Here is a 14320-nt window from a genome sequence, read left to right as displayed (position 1 = left end):
CAATCTTGTTCTGCGAGGCCTCTTGGGGAAGAGTGACCATAATATGGTAGAATTCTTTATTAAGATGGAGAGTGACAAAGTTAATTCAGAGGCTAGGGTCCTGAACTTAAGGAAAGGTAACTTTGATGGTATGAGACGTGAATTGGCTAGAATAGACTGGCGAATGATACTTAAAGGGTTGACGATGGATAGGCAATGGCAAACCTTGAAAGATCACATGGATGAACTTCAACAATTGTACATCCCTGTCTGGAGTAAAAATAAAACGGGGAAGGTGGCTCAACCGTGGCTAACAAGGGAAATTAAGGATAGTGTTAAATCCAAGGAAGAGGCATACAAATTAGCCAGAAAAAGTTGCAAGCCGGAGGACTGGGAGAAATTTAGAATACAGCAGAGGAGGACAAGGGGTTTAATTAAGAGGGGGGAAATAGAGTACGAGAGGAAGCTTGCCGGAAACATAAAAAATGACTGCAAAAGCTTCTATAGATATGTGAAGAGAAAAAGATTAGTGATGACAAACATCGGTCCTTTGCAGTCGGATTCAGGTGAATTTATAATGGGGAACAAAGAAATGGCAGACCAATTGAATAAGTACTTTGGTTCTGTCTTCACAAAGGAAGACACAAATAACCTTCCGGATGTACGAAGGGTCTGAAGGTCTAGTGAGAAGGAGGAACTGAAGGATATCCTTATTAGGCGGGAAATTGTGTTAGGGAAATTGACGGGATTGAAGGCCGATAAATCCCCAGGGCCTAATAGTCTACATCCCAGAGTACTTAAGGAAGTGGCCCTAGAAATAGTGGATGCATTGGTTATAATTTTCTAACAGTCTATTGACTCTGGATCAGTTCCTATGGACTGGAAGGTTGCTAAAGTAACACCACTTTTTTAAAAAGGAGGGAGAGAGAAAACAGGTAATTATAGACCAGTTAGCCTGACATCAGTAGTGGGGAAAATGTTGGAATCAATCATTAAGGATGAAATAGCAGCACATTTGGAAAGCAGTGATAGGATTGGTCCAAGTCAGCATGGATTTATGAAGGGGAAATCATGCTTGACAAATCTTCTGGAATTTTTTGGGGATGTAACTCGTAGAGTGGACAGAGGAGAACCAGTAGATGTGGTGTATTTGGACTTTCAAAAGGCTTTTGACAAGGTCCTACACAAGAGATTGGTGTGCAAAATCAAAGCACATGGTATTGGGGGTAATGTACTGACGTGGTTAGAGAATTGGTTGGCAGACAGGAAGCAGAGAGTTGGGATTAACGGGTCCTTTTCAGAATGGCAGGCAGTGACTAGTGGAGTGCCGCAGGGCTTGGTGCTGGGACCCCAGCTCTTTACAATATATATTAATGATTTGGATGATGGAATTGAGTGTAATATCTCCAAGTTTGCAGATGACACTAAACTGGATGGCGGTGTGAGCTGCGAGGAGGACACTAAGAAGCTGCAGGATGACTTGGACAGGTTAGGTGAGTGGGCAAATGCATGGCAGATGCAGTATAATGTGGATAAATGTGAGGTTATCCACTTTGGGGCAAAACCACGAAGGCAGAATATTATCTGAATGGCGGCAAATTAGGAAAAGGGGAGGTGCAGCGAGATCTGGGTCTAATGAGTCATCAGTCATTGAAGGTTGGCATGTAGGTACAGCAGGCGGTGAAGAAGGCAAATGGTATGTTGGCCTTCATAGCAACGGGATTTGAGTATAGGATGAGGGAAGTCTTATTACAGTTGTACAGGTGAGGCCCCACCTGGAATATTGTGTTCAGTTTTGGTCTCCTAATCTGAGGAAGGACGTTCTTGCTATTGAGGGAGTGCACTGATTCCTGGGATATCAGGACTGACATATGAAGAGAGACTGGATCGACTGGGCCTGTATTCACTGGAGTTTAGAAGGATAAGAGGGGATCTCATAGAAACATATCAAATTCTGACGGGACTGGACAGGTTTGATACAGAAAGAATGTTCCCGATGTTGGGGAAGTCCAGAACCCTCCCCCAGTCTCTCTCAACACCCCCCCCCCCCCAAGTCTCTACCCCCCAGACTCTTTCACCCCCCAGTTTCTTCCCCCCGCTCCCCCGCAGTCTCTCCCCTCCCCCAGTCTCTCACCCCCCATTCTCTCTCACCCCCAAGTCTCTCTCATCCCCACCTAGTCTCTCTCACCCCACCAGTCTCTACCCCCCAGACTCTTTCACCCCCCCAGTCTCTTCCCCCCCCAGTCTCTCCCCTCCCCCCAGTCTCTCACCCTCCAGTCTCTCTTACCTCCCAGTCTATCTCACCACCCCGCCTCTCTCACCCCACCAGTCTCTACCCCCCCAGACTCTTCCCCCCCCCCAGTCTCTCCCCTCCCCCAGTCTCTCACCCCCCCAAGTCTCTCCTCCCCCCCAGTCTCTCCCCTCCCCCAGTCTCTCACCCCCCAGTCTCTCCTCACCCCCCTCCAGTCTCTCTCACCTCCCAGTCTATCTCACCCCCAGTCTCTCCTCCCCCCCCCCCCACAGTCTCTCCCCCTCCAGTCTCTCTCACCTCCCAGTCTATCTCACCCCCCAGTCTCTCACAACCCCAGTCTCTCTCACCTCCCCACAGCGATCTCCACCCCTCACAGTGATCTCTTCCCCCCCACCCCACAGCGATCGCCCCCCTCCCCCCCAAAGCGATCTCCACCTCCACCCCCCCTCCCCCCACAGCGATCTCAGGCCGGGAGTCTCTGGCTTCTCGTCAGTGCCTCTAGGGGGGTGGAGCTTGACAGCTGCGCGTGTGTGCGCACAACTAGGGAGCCGAAGATTCCCGAGTCGAAAGGCCTCCTCCGCTGGACCCCGCCCGCTGCACTCCGTTCCTGCTATCGCCGCAAACAGCGGGATGAATCTCCCGCCCAGTCGGTCCCAGCAGTACTGGACGGTAAAAAATCACGCGCCGCCTGGGGACTGCCGAAAACCGGGCGGAACTTGGGTTTCACCAAATTTGGGCCCCAAGTGTACTTGAGTACACATTCTAGGCTGATGCTCCAGTGCAGTACTGAAGGAGTGCTGCCCTGTCAAAGGTGCCAAGTGTCCAATGAGACGTTAAACCGAGCCCCCGTCTGCTGGTGGACGTAAAAAATCTCGTGTCACGATTCGAAGACAAGCAGGGGAATTATCCCCAGTTCCCTAACCCTTTATTCCCCTTTCCTTCAATCACCTGTCTAACCTATTGTGGAATATTGACATGGTCTGTGCTTCAATCATTAACCCTAGTTATGCATTCCACAACCTCACAACCCTGTGGTAAATAGACTTACTCTGTACTGAATCGTTTTAATCTTGTATCTATTACTCTTTGTTCTACACTCCTAAATATGAGTCACTTCCCCTAAATCACTGCCACATAAACAAAAATGCACATATACATCAGAGTTTGCAGTAAAATTTGCTTTGCTGGTTTAACAGAAATTCTGTATCCTTTATTTATGGAATGCAACAAGTTAATTGCCAAGAGGAGGAAAAGAGGACTGCAGCCTAAATATAGGCTTTACAACTGTCCTAAAGGCATTTTGATCACTCCTATATATAGCTTTAAACCATTTATGCTGATGAAAGGCTGTGTCGCTGACTCGGATGTCAACTGTCAATGATTTTGGCCATATCACTTCCAAGGGCATTTTCCCATTTCGTTGTGTATGGTGTATATAAGGGAACAGCCGTTCATTAAATGGATCACTGATGTGTCCACATATGGGAGTTGAAGCAATCTATTTTTTTCTGGGTGCATAGTACTGGGTCAAACCTTGGCACTGTCAAAATGTTCAATCCCTGAGATAAAGTTTATTGAATGCAACAGTATTCCCGATAATTTGAACGCTGCTCATATGATGTGAATCTTTAGAATCTGACACAGCGTATTGAAAACAAACTGCCGTGTTTATTTGCAACACCGACTGGGGGACTGGGTGGTGAAGTGTGTCACACACTGACCTGCCACCTCTGGACCTGGGTTTGAATCTAGCTTGGGCTGTCTGTTTATGGTAATAAATCTAAGTGAAATGATTTGGGGTATACTCTTAAACCATTTCTTAGTTGGCACGAGCCCACATCTCAGAACGAGCAATAGTTCCACAAACTCACAACCCTGGTTTCTTGTTTTTTTGCATATTTTTACATCATCACTAATTAATTTGCTTAAGGTTTGAATGAAATTCCACACACACGGAATATTTTCTCTGTCATTTTGTTCTCTGAATTGCCTTGTCCAATTCTCCATGCAAGAGGGAATACCATCCAAGTCTCTGCACCCAGCGCTGATTCTCACTTGATGCAAGCTTTGGCTGGAGGATCGGTCGTGCAGGCTAGAACGTCCACTTTGTGGTACGCTTGATTTTCTGATAATTTAAGTTAATGATTTTGTGATCCATACTAGCAGTAGAATCTGCAACAACATCCCCCAAGGTTTACAGTGCCAATGCTGAACATCCACAATATAAAAGAATGATAGAAAGAAAAACTTGCATTTATATAGCACCTTTCGTGTCCTCCGCCGTTCCAAAGCACTTTACAAACAATGAAGTACTTTTTGAAAGCGCCTGTCATAGACAAAACTGCAGAACGTGGCTCTGCCCAGGGTAGATAGCACGGACCTCAGGTTCCTGGAACTCAGAGTCCGCCGAGGGGGGCTAATCGAGTAGCACATGCTGGCGCTGCGGAGGAAGCCATGGGGCTCACCGGTGCAGGTTTGCGGAGTATACGTGCAATACCTGCCACATGAAAGGCCACCTTCAGCGTATGTGCAAAAGAGACACGACTCACCGTGTGGCTGAGGAGATGGTAGATGATCTGCTATCCAGCGAGGAGCATTGCGGTTTGGCTCGACGGGCATCCCAGCCCCGGGTAGAAGAAGATGATGCGTTTGGACTGTACACGTGTACCGACGATTCGGCCCCAGTGATTATGGAAGTCAAGATTAACGGAGTCCCAGTGAGTCTGGAAGTGGACACGGGGTCGGGTCAGTCGCTGATGAGTCAGGAAACTTTTGATGAACTGTGGATCAACCCAGCTGCACGACCCAAGCTGGTCCCGGTCACGGCGAAGCTGCGTACCTACACCAAGGAACTGATACCTGTTCTTGGCAGAGCGGATGTGCAGGTATCTCACGGGGGCGAGACACACGGTTTACCTTTGTGGATCATTGCAGACGATGGGCCGACGATACTCAGCAGGAGATGGATGGGGAAGGTCCGTGGGAGCTGGGAAGACTTCATTCCTCCACAGACCGCTGTCCCCCGTGTTCACAGGCAGAGCAGGCCTCCACCTTCGGATCGGATGGCAGCGAAGGAAGCGTGTGTGGGGGTGGGCAGAGCAGCGGCGGCCGTCGACTCCCCCCTGCAAAGTCTGAGAGTGAGAAAGAGGCTCTGGAACCAGCAGCAGCACCGACCGAGCTGGAGAAGAGAGAGGGAGAGCAGGCAGCAGCTCGGTGGATTTCTGGTAGCGGCGGATCTCCCTCAGAGCCACGGTGCCGGGTCTGTAGCGATGAGGCTGCTTCACTCCGCCCGTGGCCGCTTTGGTCGCCAGCTGTTTGCGGGGAGAGAGAGAGGGAGAGCAGGCAGCAGCACAGCGAGTTCAAGATGGAGGCGAGCCTTGTGGCAGCAGAGTTCTGCAGAGAGAGGCAGGCAGGCACCAGCAGAGCACCTAAAATGGCGGCGCCCAGTAGAAACCTCGTGGAAAAATCAAAATGGCGTCTTAAAAGGGAAATGTACCCGGGTGTCTTAAAGGGGCCTTACACCGTTGGCGGTCCCCACAAAAAGGCTTTTGTAAGGGCACGAGTGAGTCAAAATGATTACTGTGATTTGTATGATGACGTGATTTATGACAAGAGTTAATATTTTGATGCTAAAATGATTACTGTGATTAAAATGATTGATATGATTGGTGAAAAGAGTTAATATCACAATGCACAGTTAAAAGGGTTAATGGATCTGTGACTAGCATGACTAATGGATTAATGCGATTTCTGATTTTATGTGATTTATGCAATCGTTCAGTGGCTGCAGAGAAGCCACAAAAGGCAACTATTTTCAGAGAACAGAGGCAACGCACCACTTGCCATACCCGGTCTCAGCGCAGCCCATTACCTTGGGCAAAAAGGGGCAGTATGCCGCCACCATAACTCACCCAGTGGAGCTGGGATTTAATAACTGTTCAGTGTACCTGCAAACTTTTGATATAGCTCTTCAATGCATCTATATGTATCATACAAATGTACTGTTGATGTGTACCTGCTTTCTACTGGAGATGATGTTTGTGTACTTGTATCACCCATGTAAGGACTGCAAATACCACATGCTTGCACCGGATCGCAAGCATAATCTCTACATGGGGGGGAAGAGGGAAGTGGATGGTCATGGACTCACACTCATAAATCAACCAGGACGAACCAGGCCGAGGCTACTAGCAATTTGCTTTTGGAACTGGGGGGGGGGGGACTGAGATGTTATGTATTGTCCATGTACATTAGATGTATAGTTACAATGGTGCGCCACAAGGGGCACTGTGGTGGGAGACCCGAAAGTACCTGCGAGACAGAGTATAAAAGGCTGACCACCACACCTGAAGGGCACTCTGGAGTTACACAATAAAGGACCACGGTCACAGCAGTTACTACAACACCAGGCTGTGTGGAGTCAGTGATCTGAGTGCTACAGTTACTGGCTCCAATCGGAGCTAAGGGCAATTTCACTCCTCTATTTTTATGGTTTGGTTGAGGACACTGGGAGCACTCCCCTGCTCTTCTTCGAATCTTTTATATCCATCTGAGAGGGCTGACGGGGCCTCGGTTTAACGTCTGATTAGAAAGATGGCACCTCTGACAGTGCATTGCTCCCTCAGTACTGCAGTGGAGTGCCAGCCTGAATTATATGCTCAAGTCTCTGGAGTGGGAATGGAAACCACAACCTTCTAATTCAGAGGTGAGAGTGCTACCACTGAGCCAAGGCTATCACTAATGTACTGTAAAAGTATGCCACTGGACCAAGACCTAGCTCTGTCAAGCCCGTATGGTGGTTAGTGTGCAGCGGCCACCACATGTTAAAATAATCCACACACAGGCATCTTCCAGCCTTCACAATGTAGTTCGGGAACTTCATTGAAAGACCTGTGAACTCATCCTTTTTTGGCGTGGAAGCAAGTCATCCTCGTTTCAAGGGACTGCCTATGATGATGATGTTCTTGTAGTTAATTTCTATTACTAGAAGACACAACCTCCAACTGCAGAAGTAAGGACCCCAGAGGCGGTCACACGTGTGATTTTGTTTGCAGATGACTGTACTCTAGAGGCACATAATCAGGAGGATCTGCAGCTAATTGCCAACCAGTTTGTCACTGTAGGAAACAAATGTGACCTTAAGAAAACAGGGGTCATGTGACATCCAACTCAATGTAAAGTGCTACACCAAACCATTGGTGGTACTTAATTAAATGTTGTCAACTGGTTCACTTATCCGGGTAGCATGTCATTAAAGGATGCACTAATATAGAAAATAAAGTGCTGTCTTCTATTCAAAGAGCCAGTTTTGCATTTGGAGCACTGAAATAAAGCATTTCCAACTAACAGGAGATCAAGCTTCAATCAAAGCTGAAATGCTATCATTACCATCCTTCTGCTTGGCCTGAGTCCTGTACCTGTTACTCCCATCAAATTTAGCAGCTTAACAAATTCCACCTCCAATACCCAGCGTCCATCACACAACATGAAGTGGCAGAACAAAATGACCATTTTGCGAGACTACTAAGACTACTGGCATTGAGGCCATGCTGATACAAGTACAGCTGCTCTGGTCGGGTCACAATGGCCAGGTTTTAATGCCTGGCTGTTGAGCATTATAAGAACATAAGAACATAAGAAATAGGAGCTGGAGTAGGTCATACGGCCCCTCGAGCCTGCTCCGCCATTTAATAAGATCATGGCTGATCTGATCATGGATTCAGCTCCACGTCCCTGCCCACTCCCCATAACCCCTTATCCCCTTATCTGGGTGGAGTTCAGAAAGGTACGTCTAGTGGGAAATTCACACATCCGTACCGAACCCGCTGGATTCTCCTCCCATTGTAACAATTAATCAAATTGTCTTGGATGTCTTTATATTAATTTTTAGCTGTTCAACTGTATGTTTTAAGTGATGTTCAGTTAGTCTGTGGCAAATAGAAGTTGGCTGCACATAATGACACCAGTATTCTCGGCCAGAAGGGCGAGGATTGGGTAATGCCCCCATCAATCACGCCTGGAGACCACACTGCTGTAAGTGACTGGAATTGATTGTACGCATGAGTTCCGTTGTAGTTTGTAGAGGAACTTTTTAAATAGACTCTCTAAATAGACTTTGTTGCTTTGCTGTTTACTGAAAAATGCACTGTTTGGCTGTAAGCCCTGCCAGCTGTAAATTGCACCCTGTGTTCAACTCATTGGCTGACACAGTGGTGTCAATAAACACTCTAGATTTAATTTTCATTACCTGGGCAGCGTGGCGGGTTGGAACCGCGTTCTTGTCATCCCACTACTCAGAGCAACTTTCCGTTAATGGCACCTAGTAAGGCAGGCCTGTGCGTTTCCCGACCCTATTATATGGTGCGAGTATGATGGTGTCATCGACGTCTCAATTCCAGCAGGGACATTTAAAGCAGTCTTGGCCACATTGCATCCAGGAGAGTACAGGGAGGATAGATCACCATCTGGTTATTGCTCAGCCTTGCAGAGATGGCTTCACAGAGACAGAGGGCTGTAAAGTCCTGTCCCCTTAGTACAGATTCACACGAGGCAGAAAGTGAAGTCAAGGTCACTCTGGACTTGCACCTTTATTTCACAGCTCTGGAATGCTGCACTTGCCTGAGACCTGTTCTTATATACCTGTCTATTGCAAGTGCACCCCTGTTGGTAAGGTATGCTGGTGGTTACAGGTCATGTCTTATTACAGTCATGTATAGCATGTTGGGATACAGTTATATATAATAATGTAAGATACATGACATCACCCTCCCCCAAGGTCTTATTGTCTTTATAGGTTCAGTCTCTCAGGTGGTCTACGCTCTTGCGTGGAGCTTCTGAGTTGTGGTTCAGTTGTTTGCCTTGGTGTCAGTTTTTCTTTGGGTGTGGTTGCTGGTATCTCGCCTGGGCTGTCTGTTTCGATTGGTGTGATTGTTGTTGACTCGCCTGGGCTGTCTGTTGGGATTGCCCTTTCCTCAGGTTGTTCCCTCTGTCTGTCCACCAGGTGTGGTGCGAGTTCCACATTGTAGTCTGCCTCTGGTTCCGCAGTGTTGTTGGTAAATCTGCTTTTGACTTGGTCTACATGACTCTGGCAGGTTTTGCCATTGTCCATGTGTACTACCAGTAGCCTGTTTCCTTCCTTGCCCGTTACTGTCCCTGCAAGCCATTTGGGACCCCTGCCATAGTTTAGTAGAAACACTTTGTCCCCTATCTCATTCCATCTCCCCCTCGAATTTCTGTCATGGTACTCAGTCAGCTTATGGCGTTTTGCCTCATCAATTTCGTGCATGTCTGGGAGGATTAATGAGAGCCTTGTTTTTAAAGTCCTTTTCATCAACAGTTGCGCGGGGGGGATCCCAGTCAGTGAGTGCAGACGAGATCTGTATGCCAGCAGTAGTCGCGACAGGCGACCCTGCAGCGTGGGACCTTGGATTTTAAGCATGCCTTGTTTAATGATTTGCACTGCTCTCTCCGCCTGGCCGTTGGAGGCCGGCTTGAACGGTGCCGTCTTAACGTGATTTATGCCGTGGTCAATTATAAAATCTTGGAATTCTGCGCTGGTGAAACACGGACCATTGTCACTGACCAATATGTCAGGGATTCCGTGCGTTGCAAACATGGTTGCGAGGCTTTCCACAGTGGTGGAGGTTGTGCTCGAGTTTAAAATGGTGCATTCGATCCACTTTGAAAATGCATCTACAACTACGAGGAACATTTTGCTCATGAATGGGCCCGCATAGTCTACGTGCACCCGCGACCACGGTTTGATAGGCCAGAGCCAGGGGCTCAGTGGAGCCTCCCTGGGGGCATTGCTGAGTTGGGCACAAATGGTGCACCTTCGGACACAGAGCTCCATGTCCGCGTCAATACCAGGCCACCAGACATGGGATCTGGCTATGGCCTTCATGAGAACGATCCCCGGGTGCTCGCGGTGGAGCTCCCGGACAAATGCCTCTCTGCCTCGCAGAGGCATGACTACTCGGCTGCCCCACATCAGGCAGTCTGCTTGTAGTGATAGCTCATGCATGCGCCTGTGAAAGGGTTTTAATTCCTCGGGGCAGGCATCGCGAGCCTCTGCCCAGTCACCGGTTAGGACACATCTTTTTACTACGGATAACGTGGGGTCGCTGGCCGTCCAGGCTCTGATTTGGCGAGCTGTCATGGGCGAACCTGTGGACTCAAAGGCATTGATTGCCATGACTATCTCACAGTCCTGTTCGTCAGACCCTTCCGTGGTCGCCAGGGTTAGCCTGCTGAGCACGTCGGCACAGTTATCTGTGCCTGGTCTGTGCCTTATGGTATAGTCGTAGGACGTCAGCATGAGTGCCCACCGTTGAATTTGCTCCGAGGCGTTGGCGTTCATTGCCTTGCTCTCGGATAGGAGGGACGTGAGGGGCTTGTGGTCGGTTTCTAACGCAAACTTGGCCCCGAAAAAGTATTGGTGCATCTTTTTGACACCGTACACGCACGCGAGCGCCTCCTTCTCTACCATTCCGTACCCGCACTCCGCCCGCGAAAGTGACCTGGAGGCATAAGCTATGGGTTGTAATTTGCCCGCACTATTGACATGTTGCAAAACGCACCCGACCCCATACGCTGACACATCGCATGTGAGAACTAGCTTTTTGTCTGGGTTTTCAAAGAAAGTCAAAACACTGTTGGAACACAGAAGGTTGCGTGCCTTATTGAAGGCGCGTTCCTGGGCGTCCCCCCAAAACCAATCGCACCCCTTCCTGAGTAGTACGTGGAGAGGCTCCAGCAGCATGCTTAAGTTCTGCATAAAGTTCCCAAAGTAATTGAGTAGCCCGAGATAGGCGCGCAGTTCTGAGACATTCGGGGGCCTGGGTGCCAGGCAAATTGCTTCTGTTTTGGACTCTGTTGGGAGGATTCCATCAGCGGCAATCCTTCTGCCCAAAAATTCAACCTCGGGTGCGAGAAACAGGCACTTGGATTTCTTGACTCGTAGGCCTACCCGATCCAACCGCTTTAGTACTTCCTCCAAATTACGGAGATGGGAGTCGGTGTCCTTGCTCGTGATAAGTATGTCGTCTTGAAATACAACCGTCCCCGGGATGGACTTGAGCAGACTCTCCATGTTGCGCTGGAATATGGCAGCTGCTGACTTGATGCCAAACGGGCATCGATTGTACATGAAAAGGCCTCGATGTGTGTTGATGGTGGTGAGTAGCTTGGATTCCTCGGTCAATTCTTGCGTCATATACGCAGATGTGAGGTCTAATTTTGAGAAAAGTTTACCTCCAGCCAATGTGGCAAATAAGTCCTCTGCTCTGGGCAGCGGGTACTGGTCCTGTCGGGAGACTCTGTTTATGGTAGATTTGTAGCCCCCACAGATTCGTACGGATCCATCAGGCTTCATGACTGGGACGATGGGACTTGCCCAGTCGCTAAATTCCACAGGTGATATAATGCCTTCCCGCAGAAGCCTGTCTAGTTCGTGTTCAATCTTTTCCCTCATCACATAGGGTACAGCTCTGGCCTTGTGATGGACCGGTCTAGCATCCTGTGTGATGTAGATTTTGACTTTGGCCCCTTTGAAAGTGCCCACACCTGGCTGAAAGAGAAGTTCAAATCGCTTTATAACTGTTGAGCAGGAGGTCCGTTCCTCTAATGACATGGCATGGACTTCATCCCATTTCCAGTTTAGTTTTGCCAGCCATCTTCTCCCCAGCAGTGCTGGGGGGTCTCCGGGGACAATCCACAGGGGAAATCGGTTCACTGTCCCTTTGTGTGTGACAGAGAGCATGGCGCTGCCGAGGACTGGTACAATTTCTTTGGTATAGGTCCTTAGTGTGGTGTCGACCCTTGTGAGTTTTGGTCTGTCTCTTTTATGCGGCCACAGTTGTTCAAATTGTTGAGCCCCCATGAGAGATTGACTTGCTCCCGTATCCAGATCCATGTTGACAAATATCCCGTTGAGTAGGACCCTCATCATTATAGGAGGCGTCCTGTTGTAGGAGCAGCGGCCATTGATCGTGTTGACCCGCTGTACACCGGTGTCCCGGGTACTGTCCCCACCATCTTCTGGTCCGCTTTCCGACCTATCCGATTCGTATACCAGCCGAGCTGCCGTTTTTTTGCACATGCGGGCCAAATGCCCTGTATATTCACAATTTCTGCAAACAGCCTGCTGAAATCGACATCCCCTTGACGAGTGCCCACCCCCACACCACCAGCACAGACCTGTTCCATTGTTTAAAGAGTTTCCAAAGAATGAACTGCGTCTGGCTGATCTCTCTTGAGCTTCTCTCAGTTTGTAGTTGATTGCTCACATTATGGGTTGATGAGGTGTGAACGGCCGTTCCTATGGCCCTTGATGGCTTCTGCCTGCTGTTGCGAGCCTGTTCTCCCGGTTTTGTCTGTGTGGGGGTAACAGCTTGTTTAGTGCTGTGAACTTCTTGTTCCAATATTTCGTTTGTTGTTGTACCTGCATTGTAAATCAACCTCATTTCTTCTTCCCCTACCAAGAATGTCTGTGCAACCAGTGCTGCTGCCTCTAAGGTCAGGTTCTTGGTCTCCATGAGCTTTCGGAATATGCCTGCATGGCCTATTCCTTCAATGAAAAAGTCTCTCAGCATTTCTCTCCTCAGTTCATCGGAGAACTCACATAAACTAGCCAACCTCCGAAGTTCCGCCACGAAGTCGGGTATGCTCTGGCCCACACAGCGTCTGTAGTTGTAGAACCTGTATCTGGCCATGTGTAGGCTGCTCGCTGGCTTCAGATGGTCTCTTACCAGTGTGCTCAATTCTTCAAACGACTTGCTTGCTGGTTTCTCGGGTGCCAACAGATCCTTCATTAAAGCGTATGTTTTCGAGCCACAGCTGGTCAAAAGATGGGCTCTTCTCTTGTCTGCCTTATCGTCGCCTAACCAGTCTTTGGTTACAAAGCTTTGCTGGAGCCTTTCTATAAAGTCCTCCCAATTGTCTCCCGCATTGTACTTTTCATCTGATCCGTTGTTCGCCATTCTGTGGATTCTGTAATCCCATCCTCGTCATCCCGTAACCCGTCGCCAGTGTAAAGTCTGTCCCCTCAGTACAGATTCACACGAGGCATATCGTGAAGTCAAGGTCACTCTGGACCTGCACCTTTATTTCACAGCTCTGGAGTGCTGCACTTGCCTGAGACCTGTCCTTATATACCTGTCTCTTGCAAGTGCACCCCTGGTGGTAAGGTATGCTGGTGGTTACAGGTCATATCTTATTACAATCATGTATAGCATGTTGGGATACAGTTATATATAATAATGTAAGATACATGACAAGGGCTGTGCCCAGGTTTTCCAATGACTCTCTACATATTCTTATGGGAGAGTCATAGCACACAGGCAGGTCCTCTTCCCTGTTGATGGGCACAAGAAACCTCCCCAGGAAACTAAAAGAATCTGGCTCCAAATTGCAGAAGAGGTGAACAGTAGGGATGTGGTGAGGAGGACCTGGGTGCAGTGCCAGAAGCACTTCAATGATCTCATGAAATCAGGAAAGGTGAGTACAAAGCCACACTCACCTTCATTCCGCTGTGCCTCTCATCACATTCCCATCACGCTGCCTTCCCAACCTGTTCATCCTTACTTGCACCAACATACCTTGCACATCCATCCATCCCTCTCTCCCTATCTACATAATCACATCCCCATCTGACTAATCACCCCCCCACACTCACCCTCATCCTAATGCAATCATACTGACTAACATCACACAAGGAGGCTATTTGGCATTGGCACTTTGGCATTAGCACATTCCTTCATAGTCACCCGCTAAAGATGTAACCCACACAATCATTACACACATGCCTTCGCTCAAACTTTTTTTCTTTCCCTCTTTGCAGGAGAAACGAGCGCACAATAACAGAGAGAGGGAGAGAACTAGAGGTGGCCCTCCATCCTTCACCACTTTGACAGCAGCAGAGGAGGTCACCCTGGAGGTGTCAGGATTTGCAGAGCACCTGGCGGTGGGAGACAGAGAGAGGGGGACCTCGTAGCAACCTGGTGACAGAATCACATCTCATACAGCCACATGGCATTCAAGTCACTCAAATGGTGACTGGTGTCAGCAGCCAATGAAAGTTCATCATGTGCA

General features: G+C 48.7%; 1 protein-coding gene across 4 annotated transcripts in view; it reads right to left on the bottom strand.

Moving 5' to 3' along the window:
• dhrs7cb (dehydrogenase/reductase (SDR family) member 7Cb) overlaps window positions 1–14320 on the bottom strand; it is a 110257-nt gene that overhangs the window by 21130 nt on the left and 74807 nt on the right. Inside the window, exon 1 of one of the 4 annotated variants that reach the window (XM_070857526.1) lies at window positions 4780–5654. The exons of the other annotated variants lie outside the window; for them this stretch is intronic. Within the exon in view, the coding sequence (XP_070713627.1) occupies window positions 4780–4849 (70 nt within the window). The 5' untranslated portion in view covers window positions 4850–5654. Of the gene's footprint in view, window positions 1–4779; window positions 5655–14320 lie in introns of those variants that run through there. 4 annotated transcript variants of the gene reach the window in all.

The sequence above is a fragment of the Pristiophorus japonicus genome, chromosome 16, assembly GCF_044704955.1.
Source record: "Pristiophorus japonicus isolate sPriJap1 chromosome 16, sPriJap1.hap1, whole genome shotgun sequence".
Classification (NCBI taxonomy): Eukaryota; Metazoa; Chordata; class Chondrichthyes; family Pristiophoridae; genus Pristiophorus; species Pristiophorus japonicus.
Note: the sequence above shows the minus strand (reverse complement) of the source record. Positions and strands in the feature narration are given on the sequence as shown.